The 25,967-nt window shown below is 30.0% G+C and overlaps 1 protein-coding gene across 3 annotated transcripts in view; it reads left to right on the top strand.

Annotated features, from left to right (window-relative positions):
- LOC111676672 (peptide transporter family 1) overlaps positions 1–25,109 on the top strand; it is a 31,609-nt gene extending 6,500 nt beyond the window's left edge. The window contains exons 1-6 of one of the 3 annotated variants that reach the window (XM_023437642.2): positions 509–554; positions 18,861–18,939; positions 19,020–19,248; positions 20,504–21,833; positions 21,959–22,195; positions 24,138–25,109. In XM_023437642.2, the coding sequence (XP_023293410.1) occupies positions 519–554; positions 18,861–18,939; positions 19,020–19,248; positions 20,504–21,833; positions 21,959–22,195; positions 24,138–24,422 (2,196 nt within the window). In that variant the 5' untranslated portion in view covers positions 509–518 and the 3' untranslated portion in view covers positions 24,423–25,109. Of the gene's footprint in view, positions 1–508; positions 555–7,867; positions 8,324–18,860; positions 18,940–19,019; positions 19,249–20,503; positions 21,834–21,958; positions 22,196–24,137 lie in introns of those variants that run through there. The other 2 variants (XM_023437643.2, XM_046946424.1) reach the window with 2 other exon arrangements.
- The last annotated feature ends 858 nt before the right edge of the window (positions 25,110–25,967 follow it).

Raw genomic sequence — 25,967 nt, 5'->3', positions numbered from 1 at the left:
TGTATTTTGTTAAAGTGGTTTTAACAATAAAAAATTTTTATAATAAAATTGTGTTATTCATAATTTTCTTTAAAATTAAATATATTTTAATAGTTATTGTTTAATGTGCATTTTTTTTTTATGTAACAAGTCAAGTGTCGGATTTTATTGCCATATTTTCTATAGTTTATAAATAATTAATTTTTGTTTCCAATTCTTAGACTTCAATTGTCAAAGTGTCAATATCATTGTTAACCTGTCTAAAATATATGGCCAAGTTGTGTTTTATGGTTTTCAATAATTTGAATTTTCTATTATTTTAAAAGTGTTTTTTTTTTCTTTTAATTGGCATTCTGTTTTGTCTGCCATATTTATCTATTTGTGTTAATTTTGTCATTCTATATTATGCTAAATTATTTTTTATTTTCTTTAAAAAGCAACAATAAAAAAATATTATTAACATAAGTACAGTTAATATTAATAAAATAAGTATTTAATTGTGGGCTTAAATAGAGACATTTAAAAAAAAATTATCCAAAATGGTCAGCAGTTCGATAAAAATCTCAAAAAAAGAGGTAAGAAATAGCTATCTATCTATGAAAATTTTGAATAATCTATCAGTTTCCAGGATATACGATATTGTGTATTTAATTCATGTACATATGTGGTGCCCGATATTATCTAAATGTTAAGGTTCTTCATTTGAAGATTCTAGCTCTAATAATTTCTTAGATCTACGATGTTTTTTATTTAATTCATGATGGCGCTTCAAGCTCCCCAGATTAGAGTCCGACCTTTTTCTTCCAAAATGTTCAGATTAATATTAAAGGAATTTATGCAAAATTTGATAAATCTAGTTCTATTATTTTCCTAGATAAACAAGTCTCCATTATACTCTATACGCTCCTTATACTCTAAATGTTTAGATGATTCTTAAAAATGTTCAAGTAAAATTTTAAGTTTCTAGCGCTAATTGTTTCTCAGATATACGAATTTTTCTATATAATTCATGCGGGGCTCCAAGCTCCCCAGATGATGAAAGCCCCCCTTTTCCTTCCAAATTGTTCAGGTGAATATTAAAGTAATTTGTCCAAAACATTGAAGAATCTAGTTCTTTTAGTTTCACAGATAAACAATATTTTGTATTTAATTCCTATGGGAGGTGCCAAGTCCACCATTGAAAGTCCGGCCATTATACTCTAAATTTTCAGATGATTGTCAAAGTTCTTCAAGTAAAACTTAAAGATTTTAGCTCTAATAATTTCTCAGATAAACGAAATTTTCTATTTTATTCATATGGAGGCTCCAACCCCCTCCCCCCAGATGAAAGTCCGTTCTTTTTCCTTGTTAGTTTTTAAGATAAACGAATTTTTGTATTTAATTAATATGGGAAGTGACGCCCCCCTAATGGGTAGTCCGCCAATTTAATACCCAAAAAGTTTACATGGATGTTAAAATTACCCAAGCAAAATTTTAAGATTCTAACTATAATAGTTTCCAAATTAAACGAATTTTTGTATTTAATTTATATGGGAGGTGCCACGCCCCCTAACGCTAGTCCGCCAACGTTTTATCTTAAATAATCTAATTGACACTAAAGTGACTCCGACAAAATTTGAGGACTCTAACTGTTATATTATCTCAAGATAAACGAATTTTGGTATTTAATTAATATGGGAAGTGCCGCTCCCCTCATGGGCAGTCCGCCATTTTATTACCCAAAATGTTAACAGGGACTTTAAAGTTATTCGTTCAAAACATTAAGATTCTAAGTTTCCAAGATATAAGAATTTTTGTATTTAAATTATATGGGAGGTGCGCTCCCCTCATTGGTAGTCCGCCAATTTATTACCCAAAATGTTTACATTGTTGTTTAAGTTTTTCGTGCAAAAATTTAGGATTCTAACTGCAATAGTTTAAAAGATAAACAAATTTTTGTATTTAATTTTAATGGAAGGTGTCACGCCCCCTAACGCTAGTCCGCCCACTTTTTATTCTAAATAATCTAATTGACACTAAAGTGACTCCGACAAAATTTGAGGACTCTGTTATATTATCCCGAATTTTATATTTTCTTAATGTGGGCATGGCTCATCGCCCACTTCAAATTTCAAATTAAAAAGTAGCCTATTACGTATTCCAGACATACAGGAATACGCTGTGGTTTTAAGAAAGACTTTTAAGAAAATCGGTTCAGCCGTTTAGTAGTCTATAACGTTTAAACATACAAACAAACACACATTCATTTTTATATATATATATGTATATAGATAGAAGATTCATAAAGATATTAATCGTTTACTTTAGCTTTATTACGCATATTTTCCATGCAAAATTCCTACAATAAACCCTTAATAACGTTATTAAGCATTCGTGAATATGGGTGTTAATCTAAAAAACAATTTGAGACTTCAAACTTAAACAACTAACCTGACACAGTCGAATCATTTCATACATATATCTTTCATATTTATATATTCCAAATTAAATTTGTTCAATTAAATATATTGCAAATTTTTTTATATATATATTAAATTTTCTGTATTTCACAATTTATTTACTAACAAGTACATATATGCATTCATATGAACATATATACTCGATAACATTTAAGAATATTTATTTAAAACTTAACACGTTTTAATCGGGTTTAATGTCCTATAACAATTTGTACACGAAAGCAAACACCAAAAAAAAAACGTTAATAACATTGAAAATCCAAAATAAAATTAAAATTTAATTTTATAATTTAACTTTAATTGTTTCTATATAAAATACAAATTGTCAAGTTTCCCCTAATAATCATTATAACAAGCTGAGCATAAAGCAACTACGAATCAATCAATATATATTTTATTTCTCTAACACTAGCAAATGGGCCAATTTCAGGAAGTCGTTTTTTAATGGAATTTATTGAGGACAAAACATCCAATTGAATTGAAAGTTCTACACATTTTGTACGTTTTCTCATGGTTTAGATTGTTTATAAAAAGATGTTTTTTTTTATAAACTTTACGAAATCTAATCGATTAATTAAATTTGTAGACAATTAAAGGATTTTTATCAAACAATTTGTGATTGATTAAAACATGCAATATGTGACTATATAGAGTAGATTATAGTCGAGATCAGCGCAGATCCACGTTAGTTAGTTAGTTACTTAGTTAGTTAGTTAGTTAGTTAGTTAGTTAGTTAGTTAGTTAGTTAGTTAGTTAGTTAGTTAGTAGAACTAAACTAAACTAGAACTGAACTAGAACTGAACTAGAACTGAACTAAAACTGAACTAGAATTGAACTAGAACTGAACTAGAACTGAACTAGAACTGAACTAGAACTGAACTAGAACTGAACTAGAACTGAACTAGAACTGAACTAGAACTGAACTAGAACTGAACTAGAACTGAACTAGAACTGAACTAGAACTGAACTAGAACTAAACTAGAACTGAACTAGAACTGAACTAGAACCGAACTAGAACTGAACTAGAACTAAACTAGAACTAAACTAGAACTGAAATAGAACTGAACTAAAACTGAACAAGAACTGAATGAGAACTTAACGACCTGTAGTCTGAAGTATAGAATGTACTTTAGTCTGGTTTAAAGAGTAATCGGAATTATTCAATTATTCAACTATAGTCTCGGCTGAAACCAAGATGAAATTGACTTCGGTCTAGGCTACTGAATAAACCACAGTCTTGCTCACACAAAAGGCCACAGACTAAACTTTGGATTAGCCTACGGTTTGCACTGAGTAATAAACTATAGGCTGGACTCTAGAATAGACTATAATTTAGACTTAAGAACATAATGCACCCTAGTATAGATATATAGATTCTAAATCTAAGAGAATATTTGAGCGTAGTCCAAATTCTTGACTACACATCAAATTATAGAATAGATTAAAGTCTACATCACACTACAGACTAAACAATAGAATAGCCTATACTATCGAACAAAAATAGACTAGAGGCCAGACTTTAGAATAGCCTATAGTCCAGTATATTTAATAAACTACAGCGTGGAATATAGAATAGACCATAGTCTGGAAAACAGACTTTAGTCTGCTATTTAGAAAAAACTATAATTTGGGCTATAGTCTAGACTTTATGGATCATAGTCTGGGCTATAGAGTATAGTGTAGTCTTGACTATAGAATAGACTATTGTATCATCTCTAGGCTGGACTATATATAGTTCTCTAGTGAATAAAATTGATCTTCAATATCAAAATATTTTATTTATTTAAACAGATTTAAATTTTCATCATTTGTTTTTCGCAAACATAAACAATCAACTTCAAAAGACAGCTGTAGGGTTTCCTATACTAGACCTTGACCTATTTTTTTGCTACTCCAAGAGTCTATATGTATGGTTGCAGATAAAACAACAATTTATGTCAACAAATTTATTCTATAACAAAAACAACTTATAGTCATTGATAGATAACACGATAAAATTAATTGTTAAATGTTTTAAAGAAAATCAGAAACAAAATTTAGTTTGATTCATTAAGAAAACACCTCACGTTTATTTCAAAACTGAAAAGCCAGCAAAAACAATATAAACAAAAAATATAATAACAGACATAAACTTGAATTGAAAAGGTAAACAAAACAATAAAATATTAACTACCAAAAATAACTGCAGTTTATAAGAATTTGTGTACTCTACTGCCGGTAATCATACAGTTCACCAATCGGTACAGAGTCAATTATCCTTTTGGTAATATTTTCTACCAAATAAATTACTGTATTAAACGTTCGGATCGAAATGCTATAGGACATAGGTCCCATATTTAGCGCCTTAGTTTATGGGGTTTATACGGCCGGTTATTTCCGACTATAATAAATTTTGTTTTAATAAAATTTAACGAAGACAGTTTTTGTCTTTCTCTTAACAAAAATGTCCCCTAATCAACGAGTAGTAGACAGTTTTTTGTTCAATTGTAATGATTGTGATCAAGAGAAATTATTAAATCATTAAAAAGAAAGTTCGAATATTTGTTGTTAATTTATATATTTTGTTTTTGTTGTAATGTTATTAAGCTGGTTCAATACTTTTAAAATATTTCATAATAATGTCATCTCTTAAGTTTTTTTATCTGCGTTTAAGTACTCTTTCGATTGTATTGTCTTTAATTAAGTAATAAGGGAAAGTAATATTTGTTAGGCTTTAAATACAGTGAAGGACAACCTTTAGCGACTAGCGTGCAATTTTTCAACTTATGTATATCGATCATAAAGAAACTGTGAATTCGAAACTGAATTATATTGATTTTGTGGAAATAAAAATTTATAAAAGTATATGATAACACACTCACTCGCATTTGGTTTCCCTTCCCAGACATAATACTTACTACTTCAACTATTTTATAACAACATGTTGCTGTCGTCATCGTCATCATTATTATTATTGTCATATTAGACATTGTGATGCGATTCCAGGTTCATAACATGAGAAAGTGTTTGACCAACAATTGTTACAACTACAACAAGTTGTCATCTTAATAAAGTCATTTAAATGCGGTATGATCAGTTATAAGATAAACTTTACAATAGAAATAAATAATGCAAAGCTATAAAATTTACATCTTCCGTATAGTTTCTATTTTCAAAAGTTAAATAGAAATATTGCTCATCAGTCATTCACTTAGATATAGTAAATAGACAGACAGACATAAAGAAAGACAGACTGTCTAGCTGCCAGTACAGACAGTCAGTCATTCGTTGATTCTTTAATTCTTATTTGTTGCACTTGACAATTTTACAACGTTGATTACAAAACAGAATTGTATAGAAAAATCTTATTTTCATTTGAGAAAGTATCTATCACCCCATTCTATTTAATATTTAAATGATTTCATTTAATCTAACAATCATATAACAGCCTCTTAATTTACAAAGATAAATGTGATTAAACTATAAATTAAACATTTATAAGTGAGATATTTTTTGTGGGTTGTTTGAATTTAGATGAATTTTATTTAATTATAAGTAAATTAAGTAATTTAATATTTTAATAAATTTTGTTTCTTTGGTTTAAAAATAACTTTTTTGCGGTTGTTTCGTACAAACCGAACTAGAACTGAAGTAGAACTGAACTAGAACTGAACTAGAACTGAACTAGAACTGAACTAGAACTGAACTAGAACTGAACTAGAACTGAACTAGAACTGAACTAGAACTGAACTAGAACTGAACTAGAACTGAACTAGAACTGAACTAGAACTGAACTAGAACTGAACTAGAACTGAACTAGAACTGAACTAGAACTGAACTAGAACTGAACTAGAACTGAACTAGAACTGAACTAGAACTGAACTAGAACTGAACTAGAACTGAACTAGAACTGAACTAGAACTGAACAAGAACTGAACAAGAACTGAAATAGAACTGAACTAGAACTGAACTAGAACTAAAATAGAACTGAACTAGAACTGAACTAGAACTGAAATAGAACTGAACTACAACTGTACTACAACTGAACTACAACTGAACTACAACTGAACTAGAACTGAACTAGAACTGAACTAGAACTAGAACTGATCTACTACTGAACTAGAACTCAACTAGAACTCAACTAGAACAGATCTATTACTGAACTAGAACTGAACTACAACTGAACTAGAACTGAACTAGAACTGAACCAGAACTGAACTAGAACTGAACTAGAACTGAACTAGAACTGAACTAGAACTGAACTAGAACTGAACTAGAACTGAACTAGAACTGAACTAGAACTGAACTAGAACTGAACTAGAACTGAACTAGAACTGAACTAGAACTGAACTAGAACTGAACTAGAACTGAACTAGAACTGAAGTAGAACTGAACTAGAACTAGAACTGATCTACTACTGAACTAGAACTCAACTAGAACTCAACTAGGACAGATCTATTACTGAACTAGAACTGAACTAGAACTAAACTAGAACTGTTTATTTATTTAGTTTAATAAAAAACTGGTGCTTCGAACTGTAGAGGTAGAACATGTTAATTTAAATAATGTTATCTTCAGAATAATTTAACAATAATGTATATTTAAAATTTATTGTATAGAGTACAGACTTAAAATGATACAGTTCAGAATTGCAAAGTTTTTGCTATCAGCAGCCAATGATTATTACATAAGACACTTCATCATCTTTAAAAATAGCCGAAATTTAAAATTATCTTTGAGGAAATATATTTTTTAAATAATTGGGATTAATTGATATTCGAATTGATCCATTGAAATAAGTCATATGTTTAAATATTTTCTTCGGATTGAATTCCTATAGAGTATTTGCTTTATAGCATGAACTAGGGCTTTTAAAGGAGGTGCAGAATTAGAATGATTACTGGAATTCGTTTTAAATATTTATTTATTTTGTTATTGTATTTTATTTAAATATTAAGCCCCTGATCTTTTGATCTAAATGTTAAATCTAATTGCATATATCGAATTAACTGCCTTACAATCAAGGCTAATTAATTAATTTATATATCGGTGAAAAAAATTCCCCTGTAGAGTAAATTTTAATGTGATAAAATGTTAAACATTTATTTTTAAATGAAATAACAATTAGAATATTTATTTAAATAATTTGCTCTACTCCCCAGTTGGGGTCTAAACAACTCTCTAACCGAGTATTTTAACAAAAACAAAATTGTAACAATTAAAATAATTTTAAATGTTTTCATTTTTTTGTATCTCATATTTCCGGTGTTTCGCTCTCTTCACGGGCAGAGCGACCGTGTGTCTAACTAATTTAAGTAGACGGTGATATATGATGAATTTTTTTTATACAAAAACAATAAAAACGAAATAGAGAAAACAATTTTAAGTTAAAAAAAATAAAAACCTACCTTAACTAACCATAGATACATGGAATGGGCCATTCCAAGTTTCAGTCTATATTTGAACGTTGAACGGTTTTGTTTTGTGAGTCAAAAAGTCGGACTCACACACAACTCATATGACGTTCGTCTATTTTAACAACTAACAACGAATGAAAAAATAATACAATTAAACGTTTTTACTGAAAGTTTAAACAAAATAAAAGAAAATTGAAAAAAAAAAGAATTAAATAAAATAATAAATAAAAAGAAATATAGTAAAATATAGAAAACCGGTTACTTACTGACAGACTGACATACATTTTTCTCGTTACGTTTTTGATTTTTTGTATTTTTACGGTTTATTTGAAAAATTAAATAATAATAGAAAATATTTACTTTAATGAAAAGGTGTTAATATTATTAAAATTAATTTAATAAAAAGTGTAATATAAAAAAAATATTAAGTGAATTATTTGCTGTTAGAGAACGAGATACGATTTCAATATGTCGGAGGAGGCGTTGGTGGTAAGATTTTTTTTAACTTAAAAAAGATATTAAATCTTTATATAACGAATAGAATTTTGTTTAAAATCATTTTGTCTGTTGAAAGTTTTATTGTTAAAAGAAAAAAAGTTATGCTCTAAAAGAACCAGTTATGAAACTTTAGACTTTGTTGAAACCTTTAACTGTATTCGGGCTAAAGACTCCTTTAATAACCACCATTGCCTGTTATATCAGTTCGACTGCGCCCAATAGTTCATTCTTCTTAAGAAAAAAACTTTCAGAAGCGAAGATCTAATTGTTCCCCCACTCATTGACCTTCGTCTTGGTGTATTGCAATTCACCACATAATCTGGTACTACCTGTGCCCCCTCCCCAAGATGTCTCCTTAATAAAAGACCCTCATCTTGATGTATTGTAAAGAGGTGCCTTTCCTTGGGTAAGAACCAATTCGGGGTAAAGAGGTGCTTCTAGTACCTCTAGCCTACCGGGACTATCGAATGATATCAAATGTACCATCGCTCTTTCCTTAAAATTATTTGACATCGACATAGGGGTCGAAACAGAGCGGGTGACCAGTTACCCACAGAACTGTTCTGGCTGGTCAGTTGGTTTATGTTCCTTCGGGATCCACGTAGTGGCTGTGGTTTAAACCCAAATTCGAACTAAGTGGTATTTTATTAAAACATTGATGCACGTTGAGTTGTTTCTGTTTAGATGTCGGAATGACAGACGTTTGAAGTGTCGGAGGAATTGTTGAGACGTTGAACGAATTATTAATACTTTAATCTTTAATTTGTCGGCGATATTTCTTTCGCCCCTTCTATCGTCATGCCTTTTGCTTTATCGGGGTTAGATTAAGCTTGCTCATGACACCTATCATTCTTCAACGCAGTTGCTATGGTAAGATTTTGAGCAAATTGTGCGTATACTGAACCGGAAACTCCATATACGTGAATTGACACATTTCGACATTTATTTGTCATAGAAACTCCATCATTATGAGATTTCTTTCCATATCGGTCCATAATTGATCCTATATGGGGAAATAGTTTGAAGGGGTATAAAGTACAGCGATCCAAGTGTATATCTTTTGTGCAGGCCTTTGGTTCATAATAAGCTGGTGACAGATTGAAAATTGCTCTCTTAGCTCTTCAGGACTCTAGTGATGGAAAGTTGCATACAATATGTTCTAAGGTTTCCTCTTGTAGGCCACAGAATCTGCATGGATTTATTATTTAGTTGCCTAGAGTTAATCAATAGTATTTGATAATACAATGTCCAGTTAGTAGTCTGAAATCAGTCTTATTGGTCGCTAGCGGGTTTTGAGAGAGTTGTAAAACGCTTTGTTTCTCTGAGCTCATTGGCCAACAAATTCATATTGAACCAATCGACTTGCCATACCCTTGAGGAATAATAAAGTAATACTCAGGACCGATATTTAGGCGACTAGCGACTCTATTTGCAAAGCAATTTACCCTTTCAACATAAGATTCGATTGTTGAGTATCAATAATTCATTTAGAGAAGTCAAGCATCTGATCTATTTTCATATGACTTGAATGATGCTTTGCTAACTGTCATTATAGTAGTGCTTAGAATCTTCTCCTCACGGACTCTCCAGCACAAATATAGACGACAGAAATTTATGAATAAAAAATTTAAGAAAAGTTTTCCAGCGGGTTAACTTTTTGGATGATGGAAATACAAATTTCCAATCCAATAAAGCTTTCAATAAAGCAGTTTCTTTACAATAAGTATGATCAGTTCGTTTATATCTTATCGTTTGGTGATCCACAATCGGGAACTTGAATGTATTTGTGAATAATTTGTAAACTCTTATGTGCTCAACCAAGTCAATTGTTTTCAAATTGTCAATAAAGACCTATGTGTAACATGTTCTTATAACTCCCGTTATATGATATTAAAGGATAATAAATGTCTAGTTCGGAACTTCCTCGTTAATCCTACTGTACATTCTTTTTTTGTCTTATAATCGGAAGTTGTTATGATTTATTAAGTAAATTTCTAAAATTTTCATAAAATTAAAAAATATAAAATTTTACACTTTGATTTTAATGTTATTTAAAAACAATATTAAACAAACCATTTTTATCAATATGAAGGTTAAAAACTTGTTGAATTAGATTATATTTTTTTGCACATTTTCAAATTAGTTTCACATTTAACATATTTTTGTTTCGCATTATAAATTTGTCATTTCCAATGCCTCTTATTTTAATTATATTAATAATTTGTTAATAAATCTTTTATATAAAAAAATTAAACTATTATACAATCAGTTATTTCAATACACGAGGGCATTTACCAGTTATGGAATATAAAATACTTAACGTTTATTGATAGAATTTTTTCGGATTTTTTTTTTTTTTTTTGCATATAAATTGGGTCATTAAAACGCTTTAAGCCAAATAATTTCTATTAACTTGACATTGTAGAGGGGATTTGTTTTCTCAATCTATGTTCATTCCCATGATTTCAAGTAGTGATTAATAATGGACAAAATTAAAAACAAATAATATATATTTATTAGGATGGCTTCAAAATAAATCATACTAACGTTTTCAACTAAAGTGTTAGTTTAGTTCAATCAAAGAATCGGGATAAAACTATGTCTATCAGTTCATCTGTATGTTTGTTTAGATCAATTTAAAGAACCAGAGTAAACTTCTCTAAATGATTGAGCTGCACTGAATCGGATTTTCAGAAATTTTCCCATCATATCAGGTTTTCAAAGTTTTTATCCTTATTAAGGACGTTTTATAAAATCTGTCATTTGAGAACCCAATTTGTCGAATTTTAACCAGAGGTTTAATCTCTGTTATATGTTGGCTTTCTCGAGCTATCTTAAACTAAAGCTTGAGACTTAACCGGGTGTTTATGTTGATATAGTAAAGTTGATTGTGGTATTCTTTTCAAAATCAGAATTGTTATAAATTGTAACAAAATATGTGAGATTCGACTTTTTATAGGCCATACTTGTCATTTCCAAATTCCCTGGCATTTTAGATTTAAATCTTTTTTTTTATAAATCCGATGAAACATATAAGAACAGTTGGTTGAACTTTATATATAACGAAAATCATAACGAAAATATTATTGAAATATATTCTTTACTTTAACGAATTCCTTTTGTTATATTGAACAAGTTGTATTATTGATTTAATTATATTTTACATCGTAAAAACGTATGGTGACGTTATTTATACATTCTATATAAATGACATTATTTCATTATATATATGAAATTTTTGAGATTAATGAATCATATTTTCTTATATAATGACACCGGTTATTGGACTGATTTCATGAACGAAATCATTAATATAACGTAGAAACACTATGTCGTACGTGATAACTTCTGAAAATTGAAAACATCGAAACGGTTTTAAGGAATTATAAGTTTATACTATAATTTTAACCGATTTATAGATATATTGGTCATAGAATCCAATAATTGTAGGAATTGAATTTAAAAGTAGTTTGTTATCGATGTTATGTTCGATTTATTTTTTATAGTTTTCAAAATCATTTTCGACAACGATTAAGTTCTATTACAATCCCATAACAATATCTGTCTATATAAATAAAAGAGTATTGTGTGTTCATATTCGATAAACCTATGAACGATTCAGTCCATTTGAAGAGAGTTGTAATCGATAAACGTAGAGCGTAGAGAGTTGTAATCGATAAACTGAGGAATCAAAGCACCTAATAGGATGAATTTTGAAGTATATGTTTCAGCAGTAGTGAGAAGTGTTTCTTTGATGTTATATGTTTGTACGAAAGTTAGAGTCGGAGATTTCACCTATTGTCAACGTTATTTTGTCAAGTCGTGAAACCTCTCTGTATAATCTAGAACTTGAACAAAACTTTAAGCAATTCGAAATATCAGACTTTTGTCTTGGAGTTACTTAAAGCAAAGTGATTATAAATTGGTGTCAAAGGTCAATTTTATATAAGTTGGCCGAATTTAATTTGTTCAATCAGCTTTTCTGTCTATACACCACCTGTTAATCTATTGGCTTTAGATCACATTCGCATTTTGGGTCTGAATTAAAGACCAACTCTCGCATTATCACCATTAAATTTTTAAGGACGGTGAAGGCTTGTGTCTGTATTCTGGCTTTCGACGGAGTTGCATTTCATTCGCACTAGTGTGATTCAAAATAACTGTGCAGTTACAGATTGTCTGCAACCGTCTTGTCCTGTCGTTTTACCTCCAAGTGAGGTTATGTTTTGACTAGTGGAGACCATAGAATACTTAAACCTTTTATACCCTGGTGGAGACCATTTAAAACTGAAGGCGTTCTTACCCCAGTGGAGACAACTAAAACTCTTCAACTTAACTCTTTCACGTATACGGGACAACGGTGTCCCAAGATTTGTTTTTTTACATTTTTCCCGATAAAGAGCGCAATTTTAAGTTCACAGCTAAAACTAAGTTAGTTTTTAGAATTTGATGTCACTATATGCTAAAATGGATAATATCCTGCGATATCCTTCGAAAACAATTTTTCCATTTCTCATCAAAAATGATCAATATACGTCAAAATAAAGTGTGTGGAGAAGTCATATCCATAAAAAGTCTAGCCGTTTAGTTTTGCATGTGAAAGGGTTAACTGGTGGAGAATCGTCGAAAATTCAAGATTTACTTATTGTTAGAAGGTTCCCCTTCTTCAACTTAAGATACAGATCGACGTGGATGATTTTATGCTAGCGTCCAATGGGGCCCGAACATTACAAATATCGACAGTGTCATTTAGACTTTAATAAAACTAAGTTTTCTAATTTTTGTTGGAATACTAGAACATTTTACATAAATAATTATGGACCCAAATTCTTTGTTCATTCGTCCTTAGGTTAAAAAATTGCGATCTGTAGCGTGTACACAAGCTTTACATTAACACGCAGACAAACGGATGGGTAGATGGACTCGGCTTAGAAAGTGATTTTAAGCCGAGTCCATCATCAGCACCAACGTTTAATACCCTCCCCACTGCCATGGTGTAGTGTATAAATATTTGATTTAAATTTACGGCACAAATAGGAAACAATTTGCTTCGACTTTTTTTAACTAAACAATTAAAGTTTTGGCGTATCAACCGTGATATTGAAATCCCCATTAGAAGTAAATCACAAGTACAACTTATAAACAAATGTTATTAACACGTGTTAGGAATTTCTGAAACAAATTATATCTGAATACACATTAAAAAGGTTTATTTAAACGAAAAAAATTCCGAAATTATTTATTCAGATCGTGTAACTGTGTTATTTTAAAGCTGATGGAATAATTTTTTGATTTTTTTACAAATTATTGTTTAAATTGATTTAGAATTTTGCTTTTGATTCAAAATTTGAATTTAACTCGAATTTAACAAAATATCAGCCAAAGGATTATGTAATTGAAGTATAAATATTGGTTTTAGCTTTATATTAAAGAGTCGGAACTTTATGTATGTATTATGTATTCCAACTCCGTTGTGAATAGGACTGAAATTGTGTTTGTAAACTATTAGGTACCCAGTATTACAGGCTGGAAGAGATCGAAGCAATTTGCCCCCAAATTAACTAATAAACATTAAAATTTGCTACGAACTCTATTAAATAATGCCGGATGTTATGAAGAGGTTTATTTATAACGGAGCAAATTTTAAATGTTGCTCTTTTTTTGGTGAAAATATTTAAAAATTTCAAAATTATGTAAAAGTTATTTCGGTAATCTACGGTTTATTATTGTTATTGAAATAAACATTAAAAAAAATCTCATGACCATAAAATCTTTTTTAAGTGTTTAAAGTGGAATTAAAACATTAATGATAAGAAAAAGTTGTTAACAAAATAGCATTAAGTACTTAATTTTCAGCCTTTAGTTAATTGTTACCACACTAACAAAAAAAGTGGCCCACTTGCACTTTTAATGTTAATAATTAACAAAAACAAGTTATAGTGTTATTTTGGCGAGCTACGATCTATTACTTAATTTTAAGTTCTCTAAACTGGTTATATACCGTTAATTATGTACAAAGAAGTTCTGATTGCCAAGTGGAATTTTTCCAAAATTTATTTAGATTATAAAACTATTAATTGATCTTATTATCTATTAAAATAAAAACAATAAACCCGTTATGTTAAATATGTTTCTGAATGTATGTTTAAGATTAATCTTATGGCATAAATTTTAATTTAAATTTTTGTTTTAATTTGACAATAAAAAGTATAAATTAGCTAATTTAAGAAAGATTGTATTATGTTGTTGTGACTTGCATTATTTTTAGAATAACCAGAGCTTAAGCGAAAAGTTTTTCTTAAATTTTGATTCAGTTTTATTGAGAGATCATTTTCATTTTTCGAAAGTTGAGACCTTCATGAAAAGCAGAAGCTTAAAAAAAATTTTTAAATTAGCAAAAGATAACTCTGTGATAGATCAGTTTAAGAGAGTTAGAGAGAAATAAATGTCTTTTTATAGAACAGTTTGTACGAGATGTCTCTGTATACAAATGATCATGCGATATAGTTGTCGGTTAATAGCAGTTTTTTTATATAAATTAAGCTTAAAAGTAGTTTAATCTTAAACAAGTGAAATCTCTATAAAGAGCTGCATCAGTATATACTGGAGATGCTTTTATATAGAATAGTTTGTTTTCTGAAACTATTTAAAGTCTTCCAATATAGAACATCTTGAGCTTGAGATTAACGAGATATCTCTTTAAAGAGCAGCTTGAGCATATGCGAGATAAATTTCAGCGTTTAAGCGAGTGATGTTTCTAAAAAGAGCAGATTGAACTTAAACGAGAGATATCTCTATGAAGATCATCTAGAGCTTAGGTGAAAATTTCTTAAGCAATTGAGCGTAAGCAAGAGATGTCTCTATAGAGCAACATAAACTTAAGCAAAAGATTTCTCTGTAGAAAGCAGCTTAAGTTTAAGCGAGAGATGGTACTGAATAGAGCAGTTTAGGCTAAATCAACTTGAGCTATAATGTAGCTGCATCAGCATATACAAGATATGATTCTATATAGAAGTGTATAAACTCAAGTGCAACATGTTTTCAAAAATAATTTAAAGTCTTCTTATAAAAAACATATTAAGTTCAATTGAAATAGTATGTCTCTTTGTAGAGAAGATTGAGATCAAAAGATATCTCTATAAAGAGCAGCTTGAACATAAGCAAGATAAATCCTTGTAAAGACGACCTTGAGCGAGATATAGCTCTTAAGCGAGTGATATTTCTAAAAAAACAGCTTGAACCTAAACGAGAGAAATCTCTATGAAGAGCATCTAGAGCTTAGGTGAAACTTGCTTAAGCAATTCGAAATTCAAAGTAGTCTCTATACATAAAGCTTAAGCGTAAGTGTCTCTTTAAATAACTTAAACTTAAGCAAAAGTTTTCTGTGTAGAGATGCTTGAGTTTAAGCGAGAGATGTCTCTGTATAGAGCAGTTTGGGCTAAATAAACTTTAGCTAAAATGTAGCAGCATCAGCATATACGAGTTTGAACTCAAGTGAAACATGTTTCCATAAATAACTTCTGGAGTTTAAATAAAAAATGTCTCTTTATAGAGAAGTTTGAGTTCATATATGTATCTATAAAGAGCAAATTGAGCACAAGCGAGACAATTCTGTAAAGAGCAGCTTAAGCACAAACGAGATAAATCTCTGTAACGAGGACCTTGATCGCCATATGGCTCTTAAGTGAAATATAGCTTTATGTAGAGTATCTTGAGCTTAGATGAAAGATTTCTCCATATAGAGCAACTTAAGCTTAGGTGAAGCATGCATAAACAATTCGAGATTTTAGAAATGGAGCTTGGAACTTAAGTGAGAGATGTCTATGTCTATAGTATAGCTTAAGCAAAAGATTCCTCTGTATAAAGAAGATCAAGTCTAAACAAAAGATATCTTTCTAATCTGGAGATGTCTTTTAATAAAACAGTTCTACTTGAGTTTAAGAGTAGTTTGATCTCAAGCGGGTAATATCTCTATAAAGAACAACTTCAACTTAAATCAGAGATATCTATATATACAGCAGTTTGAACTTAAATGAAACATGTTCCTAGAAAAAACTAACGTATTTCTATATAGAGATTGAGAAATATCTCAACAAAAAGCAGCTTAAGCGTGTTAAGTAACTGTTAAGAGTAGCTTGAGCAATATATGGCTTTAAGCGAACATATCTCTATCTATAGAGAAATATATATCTCTATCTCGCAAACGGAAAATAAAAGTCTCTGCATAGATCAGTTTCTTAAAGAAAGGTAGGCTTACTTTTGGTGGAACTATATTTTTTTTATTATAGTTGCTCTAGTTTTAAAACCTGTAACAATAACTAAGTGTTAAAAAATGACTTTCAAAAACTGTTTAAAATAATAATAATAAACATATATTTTTTTCTTCTTAATGTTTTTTATAATAAATTATTTACAAATTACGTTTAAAACTCCTCAAAATACAGAAAATAACAAAACATTTTTGCATGTTTAAAAAACATAAAATTTAAAAAAAAAACATCTTATGTAATCTGTTTTTACTTTTTTTCTTCGTATAGCTTAAATTGTTTTCATTATTTTATTATTAACTTTAATATTGTTAAATAATAATATTTCGCATTTTTTGTCTTGATTTTTTTGTAACAAAAACAAATTCATTATTTCAATACCTCATACAAAAATTTGCACACGATTGTAGTAGCATTTCTCGTAACTAACTGCTATATTTTTATCTGCCAGCTAATGTTAACAAAAAAATTTAACAAAAAGTATATCATTGACCATCCTTGACTTAGAGTTAATAGATTTTTATTATATTTATTTGGAAAAAAATAATATAAATTTTTATTTGGAAAATGTAATATATATGTATATAACGTTAGTTTATTACTTTACACTTAATAAGCTGTGTAACAATTTTATATAAAGATAATTTATGACTTTAATTTGTTGTATTTTCCCCCTTTTGTTTTTAAATAAACTATTTATTAAAAGTTTGTAAAAATCTTAATGTAGAATTTATGAAGTGTTATTTATTAATAACAATATGAAGTCACACATGCTCATGTTTTAAGGGAAATATTCATTAATTTTCCGAGATTTATTAAAATTAATAATATGCAAATTATGTTTTAATTGAGTACCGGTAATAGCTTTTGTTTTTGTTACAAAATCTTCACTTAATCTTTACAGAATCTACTTTGGAGGATTAGGCGTAAGAAAAGTAATATTTTAGAAAACCTAAAGCGAGTAATTACTCTTCTTTAAGTGCACCGGATGTTATGTCTAAGAGTAGTACTAGCAAGACTTGTTTCTTAACAGAAAGATGAACTTAGCGAATGATGCCTCTCTAAGGAGGAGCTTGTCACTTAGTTAGTCAGTCAGTTAGTTAGTTAGTTTGTTTGTTAGTTAGATTATATAATAGACTATAGACTAGACTATAGCCTAGACTATAGACTAGACTATAACCTAGACTATAGACTAGACTATAGACTAGACTATAGACTAGACTATAGACTAGACTATAGACTAGACTATAGACTAGACTATAGACTACACTATAGACTAGACTATATACTAGACTATAGACTAGACTATAGACTAGACTATAGACTAGACTATAGACTAGACTATAGACTACACTATAGACTAGACTATATACTAGACTACAGACTAGACTATAAACTAGACTCTAGACTAGATAACATGATGTAAAATATATTGGCTTAAATTAAAATTCACTATTTTTCGACAATTTAGTTTCATTTCTTAGCAATCACCCATCATTATAGTAATTTTGTTATTCAAAATTTTCCACTCATAAACGCTATCTGCCACATGTATCAATACATGTTGTTTTTTCAAAGTTTTTAAATTTACTGAATATTAATACAAATGTACATACATAGTATTTCCAGCATTTTTTTTATTGAATTTGTGGGTAATTACAAATAATTTCAGATGTAAAAAAAACATGAACAAAATAATTATTCCGCTAAATTGTAATTGAAAAAAGTAAAACTCAAAAAAAATCAAATCAATTAAAACTTGTTTCTATTCGTCTACTAAAATCAACAAACTTCAATGAAAATAATGATAAATATTTCGAATTATCCTAACGAATAAGACTAATAGGAAACACTACTTTAGAAAGAAAGCTTGTTAGGTCGGCTGATATTTACAAGAATCTTATGCTAGTTTCTCAAATGTTTAATAGTACCTAAAACCTAGTACCTAATTTTGTCCTGCTGACATTTGACAAAATGTAAGCGGAGTTCAGTATAAATAACACCTAATGTAGGGTATCTATAATTATACCATTTAAGCTTACAAGTTTTGTAATTCTTTACAAATTCATAAAAAGATAATTTTACCCAAGAATTTTGTTCAAAAAAAAAATGACAAAATATATATTTTTTCCAACAACTATGTGCTGGAATGTTAAGAAAATATATACCAGAAATATATAAATATTTTTTTAAACAAAAATTATGGTTTAAAAACAATCAATTATAATTTTATTTACCTTTCTTTCTCTTTCCATTCGCAGCCGGTTAAATATCCAAAATCTGTGGGTTTTATCATCAGCAATGAGTTTTGTGAACGTTTCAATTATTATGGCATGAGAAGTAAGTGGTTTTCAATAAATTAAATTTTGCCTCAATAAACATTTAACACTTTTTTGTATTAAATAATTTTTTTATTACAGCCATTTTGGTTCTCTACCTCACCAGTAAATTGCATTATGATAAAGACACTTCAACGGTTTTGTTTCATGTCTTTACCATGTTGGTGTATTTGTGCCCCCTGGTGGGTGCCATTGTTGCTGACAGTTGGCTGGGTAAATTTAAGACAATCCTATATTTGTCTATAGTTTATGCGATTGGTGGCATTATTGTGGCCTTGGGTGCAGTGCCGTCTCTTAATTTACCGGTGCAGTAAGTATTCTGAATAAAATGAGTGATGCAATTTTAAAAACCTCTTAGAACAACTAGAGCTTATGAGAAGATAACAAAGATTAACTTAAGCAAGAGAAATCTCTAGATAGAAAACGAGAGTTGATTGTTTAGATCAGATTAAGCAATTGATGAGTCTATATAGCGAGAGTTGTTATTATATAGAGCAGCTTAAGCGATAGTTGAATATATGTATATCGCGCATTTTCATTTAAACAAACTTTCGCTTAACAATTTGTTTAAGCGAAAGTTTGTTTAAGCAGAAGTTCTCTATTTTCCGCTGCTTAAGCGGGCATTTTCTCTTTAAAAAGTAGCTTAAGTTTTCAGGAGAGAAGTGACTCTATATACAACAGTTGAGTTGTAGACTCTATATAGAGTAACTTAAGCGAGAAGCTTAAGAGCAACTTAAGCTGGAAATCTCTCTAGATTCCAGATCGGCAAAGAGCTTTGTAAGCATGTATGCTTACACGTATAAAAAAAACGCTAAAAACCAGTAAGAGAACTTATTTTTTACTCTCTGCCGATGTAGGCTCTAGATAGATAGCAAGAATTGATTTTATAGAGCAGAGTTGTATTTATATAGAGCAGCTTAAGCGATTGTTAAATATATGTATATCACGCAGCTTGAGCTGAATCGGTAGATGTATCCATATAGAAAAGCTTGAGCTCAAACAAGAGTCGACTATATATAGAGCTGCTTGAGCTTGAGTTGATTTATAATGAACATCTTAGAGAGTAGCTTGAACTTAAGTGAAAGACAACCCTATATAAGACTCTATATAGAGTAGCTTAAGCGAGAACCTTAAGAGCAACTTAAGCTGGAGATCTCTATAGATAGATAGCAAGAGTTGATTATATAGAGCAGATTGAGCTTATGGGATTGATGATCGCTTAAGCGATGGTTAAATATATGTATATCTCGCAGCTTGAGCTGAATCGGTAGATGTATCTACATAGAACAGCTTGTTTGAGCATGAGCTGATCTATAATGAGCAGCTTCAGCTTTAGCTGCTTTATGTAGAGATGACTCTATATACATTTATTTAAGCGGAAGTTCTCTATTTGCTGCAGCTTAAGCGAGAATTTCCTCTTTAATGAGCAGCTTAAGCATAAGAGAAAGTTGGCTCTATAAAATAGTTAAGTTAAGACACTATATAGGGTAGCCTAAGCGAGAGTTAACTATATGGAAAAACAGCTTGTGTTGAATTTCCAAACTTAACATTTTATTTCTTTTCAGGCCTGCAACAATACTGGGTCTGGTTCTTATAGCCATTGGAACAGGTGGCATCAAACCGTGTGTTTCGGCTTTTGGTGGTGATCAATTCAAACTACCCGAACAAGCCAAACAACTGGCCACATTCTTTTCGCTTTTTTATTTTGCCATAAATGCCGGTTCCATGATTTCTACTTCCGTTACACCCATTCTACGTGAAGATGTTCATTGTTTTGGCGATAAAGACTGTTTTTCATTGGCCTTTGGTGTTCCCGCTATATTAATGTTGCTGTCAGTTGTTATCTTTATAGCCGGCAAAAAGCTTTATGTAATGAAACCTCCTGCTGGTAATATGATTTTTGGTGTGTCTCAGTGTATTTCGCATGCCATTGGAGGTTGGAGAAGAGAACGTAAAACAAGTCCACGTAAACATTGGTTGGATTATGCTGAACCCAAAGTGGGACAAAAAATGGTATCCGATACCAAGATTTTGTTAAAGATTTTAGTACTATTCCTGCCTTTTCCCGTATTCTGGGCTCTTTTCGATCAACAAGGTTCCCGTTGGACTTTCCAAGCAACTCGTATGGATGGTGAATTGTGGGGTTTCACCATTAAACCCGATCAAATGCAGGTCATTAATCCTTTATTGATTTTGGGCTTTATACCCATCTTTGATTATGTTATATATCCTCTACTGGCCATGATTGGCATAAAAAGGCCATTACAAAAATTAACCTTGGGTGGTTTATTGGCAGCTGGCGCCTTTATACTCTCCGCCTTTGTCGAACTTAAATTAGAAGCTTTGGAACCAGTTTTACCCACGGACATGAGCTCACAATTAAGAATTTATAATGGCATGCCTTGTCATTATAGTTTTAATACCGAACTACCTCTTGGCGATATGAAAACCGATATGCATTTGCCTTCATTGGGTTTATGGCAGGAACAACAGGTTATGACTCCAATGATGATGGCCTATAAGTTTGAAGCAACAGCCGTAGACTCAAATTGTCCAAGTGTTGCGGGTAATATTAATGTGGTACCTGGAAAGGCAGTCAGTTATTTCATAGCCAACGATCGCATGCATGAATTTGAAGATAAACCGGAAAAACCTAATTTAGGAAATCCCATTGTCAGAGTTTTGCTTAATATACCCGCTAGTGAGGGTAATTTTACTTTAGAGGACTCTAGTAGCCTTAAGACTTCCCTTACTTCGTATAATACTTCTCAAGCCATTACTGTTGCTAGAGGCAATGTAATTTTATCTTTGAATGGCGTACCATTGACAAATGTTACGGCCAGAGCTGGAGGTGTTTATGTCTTGATGCTGAATGGAAATAATAAGGAGGGCTTTGTAAGTATACATTTCAATCTATATTTAATTTAAAGTTATTTGCTGTGGAGCAAAAATTCGTTTACATTGAAATAATATAGATTAGTTTTCTAAAATATTTTAAAATGTTATAATTTCTTTTTCAGAACTATCAAACTCATGTGGTAACCGAACCCAATTCCGTACATATGATGTGGCAGTTGCCACAAATTATCGTGATAACAGCAGCTGAGATTATGTTTTCAATCACCGGTCTGGAGTTCTCCTTTACACAAGCACCTCAGTCAATGAAATCGGTATTGCAAGCCTGCTGGTTACTTTCAGTCGCGATAGGCAACATGTTGGTTGTGGTTATAGCTGAATTAAAATTCTTTGAATCTCAGGTAAATTCAAGTGGAACATAAAATTTCCTTTAATTTTGAATATAAACTAGAATACATATATAGTCTTGTATTTTTAATCTAGTAGTGAAATTTATATAATAATATATAATAGATTATAACCAGGACAATAAACTAGACTATAGACTAAATAGTAGACTATAGCCTAGACTAGACTATAGACTAGACTATATACTAGACCATAAACTAGACTATAGAATAGGCAAAAGACAGACGACACTATAGACTACATTATAGGCAATACTATTGACTAGACTATAGACTAGACAAAAGACTAGACAAAAGACTAGACTATAGACTATACTATAAACTAGACTATAAACTAGACTATAAACCAGACTATAAACTAGACTATAGACTAGACAGTAAACTAGACTATAGACAAGACTACTGACTAGACTATAGCATAGATTATAAGCTAGACTAGTCTATAGTTTAGTCTATAGTCTAGTCAAGTCTATAGTGTAGTCTATAGCCTAGTTTATAATCTAGTCTATAGTCTTGTCTATGGCCTAGTCAATAGTCTTGTCTATAGTCTAGTCTGTAGTCTGGTACAGAGTCTAGCCAGTGTAGTCTATAGCCTAGTTTATAGTCTAGTCTGTGGTCTAGTCAATAGTATTGTCTATAGTCTAGTCTATGGTAGAGTCTATAGTCTAGTTTAGTCTATAGTCTAGTCTATAGTCTAGTCTATAGTCTAGTCTATAGTCTAGTCTATAGTCTAGTCTATAGTCTAGTCTATAGTCTAGTCTATAGTCTAGTCTATAGTCTAGTCTATAGTCTAGTCTATAGTCTAGTCTATAGTCTAGTCTATAGTCTAGTCTATAGTCTAGTCTATAGTCTAGTCTATAGTCTAGTCTATAGTCTAGTCTATAGTCTAGTCTATAGTCTAGTCTATAGTCTAGTCTATAGTCTAGTCTATAGTCTAGTCTATAGTCTATTCTATAGTCTAGTCTATAGTCTATTCTATAGTCAAGTCTATAGTCTATTCTATAGTCAAGTCTATAGTCTAGTCCATAGTCTAGTCTATAGTCTAGTCTATAGTCTAGTCTATAGTCTAGACTATAGTCCAGTCTATAGTCTAGTATATAGTCTAGTCTATAGTATAGTCTATAGTATAGTCTATAGTATAGTCTATAGTATAGTCTATAGTCTAGTCTATAGTACAGTCTAAAGTAGAGTCTATAGTCTAGACTATAGTATAGTCTATAGTCTAGTCTATTGTCTAGTCTATAAACTAGACTATAGACTAGACAGTAAACTAGGCTATAGACAAGACTACTGACTAGACTATATTATCTATAGTCTATTGTCTAGTCGATATTCTTGTATATTTTATAGCATTTATTATTTAGTCTATAGTCTAGCATTTCTTATTTAGTCTATAGTCTAGCATTTATTATTTAGTCTATAGTCTAGTCAAGTCTATAGCGTAGTCTTTTGCCTAGTTTATAGTCTAGTCTATAGTCTTGTCTATGGTCTAGTCAATAGTCTTGCCTATAGTCTAGTCTATAGTCTAGTCTATAGTCTGGTACAGAGTCTAGCCTACAGTGTAGTCTATAGCCTAGTTTATAGTCTAGTCTGTGGTCTAGTTAATAGTAGTGTCTATTGTCTAGTCTATAGTGTAGTCTATATAATAGAATCTAGTCTATATATAGCATATAGTATAGCCTCCCTCTAGTCTATAGTTTAGTGTCCAGTCTAGTTTTCTACATTATTAGCTATAATGTAGTCTAATCTATAATCTAGTATATAGTATAATCTATAGTCTATTGTCTAGTCGATATTCTAGTATATTTTATAGCATTTATTCTGGTCTATAATGCAGTCTAGTCTATACTAAAGTAATTAGTCAAATTTAAATTCCAGTTCATAGTTTTATCAATTGTTAAATTTTAAAAATTATTTTGTCTTATCTTCTTTTTAGGCCGCTGAATTTGCCCTCTTTGCCGCACTTATGATAATAGACATGTTTATCTTTATGTTACTGGCCATGCGTTATAAATATGTTCAGCATGAAGACGATCCCGAAGATCCTAAAACACTACCGCCACCAACCTCATCAGCAACCACTTCCACCGATGAAGGTAACACTGAACCTTCATCATCATCGGATGAGAATAATACTAAGGAGCCCAAAACGAATCTTACTAAGGAAGCCATTAAGAATGGCATTACCAATGAGGCTTACGTTTATATGGATGAAAAGTAACCATTTGCAAGTTTTCCAAAAAAAAAAAACTGTTATATAAATTGTTGCTGAACATTTGTTTAGTTTTTAATAGCGCAAAAAATATAGTTCTCTGTGATGTACTTATTTTTTTGAGTGTTGTGAATTTAGGAAAGTTTTCTTTTTCGTCCCATTAGTTTTATATATTGAACTTTAGAAAAGCTTTAAAAAAGTTAACTAAAGAGTAAATCTAGTTTAAACATTGTTCACTTTCCTAATTTTTTGTATTATTTATCTATTTTTTTGTATTACATATTTTATTTTACTTATTTTTCCGATTCATTTATTCTATTACTTTTTGTTAACGTATTTTTATGTATATTTTATTACACTTGTCTTTTTCCATTAAATCAAACATTAGTTTAAGTAATCATAAATGTATGTATATTTTTGTAAAATATTTTTTTATATAAATTGGGATTATTCACAGTTTTACTTTAACTATTGGCTTGGTTCAATGTTGAAAATATTTTAAAAGATGTTTAATATTATATTTTACTGTTGTAGTTCTTTGAAACTGTGAGTGTCCCTTCTGTTTTCTAATTTTCGTAATCTCTCTTAATATAGTCAATTTATATGCAAGTCTGTGTAAATTATAATAAAACTTTTATACAAATTTAAGTAATTTTTATAATAAATATTAATGAAATTAAATATTTTATAGAATTATATTAAAATTGTTTTTAAATCAATATCATAGAGAAGTTAAAGGTGTGATAAGAATAATATCATAGATCTTTAAGGACATCAGCTATTGAACTAGTTTTGTGTCCTAGTAACAAAGCAATGGTCAACATCTTAACAGTGTGAATTAAATACTTTTAGGAATCCATATGGTCACCTTCTTTTCTTTAACATTTAAACAAAAAACTGTTAATTAATCCAATAAACCCCAAAAATATGTTAACAAAGAACTTAAATTCTAACAATATTCAAAGAAATTCAACATTTTACTGCCACACCTTATAATATACAAGGTTTTACTCAAAATAAAGTTAATATTAATTAGCCATTAACATTTACTGTTAACATAAACTAAAAACCAAACATCCTAAAAATATGCATTAAGTTTTTAAACAAGTTTTCGTATGTTCTAATAACTTGTTTCACTAATTTGCTCATAACTTCTAAACTAAGAGCTATAATCAGATAAAAACTTCAACATCCTAAAGAAGGGAATGTAAGCTTTCTAATACATGTAAAATATTTTAGTAACAACCTACGTATAATATGCAATTTTTAAGTTTTTCAAATAAAACGCTTATGAAACAAGCGTTTAAAAGCTAAGCGTGTAAAATTTAACATCAGTTTAAAGCCCATTTTCCAATCTAGAATACTACCAAATTTCAGCTAATTTGAGCGAAAAATAACAAAGTTATAGTCAAAAAACTTTAATTCAAAAATTTTACAAAAATAGCAAAAAATGCAATTTTTAAATTTTCATGAACTAATAGGTGAACAGAATCAGCAGGAGGTAATTTTCCCAATGAGAATTTTACAATTTTGTTAATAACTTCACTAATATCA

This window comes from Lucilia cuprina, chromosome 3 (genome assembly GCF_022045245.1).
Source record: "Lucilia cuprina isolate Lc7/37 chromosome 3, ASM2204524v1, whole genome shotgun sequence".
Classification (NCBI taxonomy): domain Eukaryota; kingdom Metazoa; phylum Arthropoda; class Insecta; order Diptera; family Calliphoridae; genus Lucilia; species Lucilia cuprina.
The sequence above is the reverse complement of the archived record's forward strand: the minus strand, read 5'-3'. Positions and strand labels throughout refer to the sequence as shown.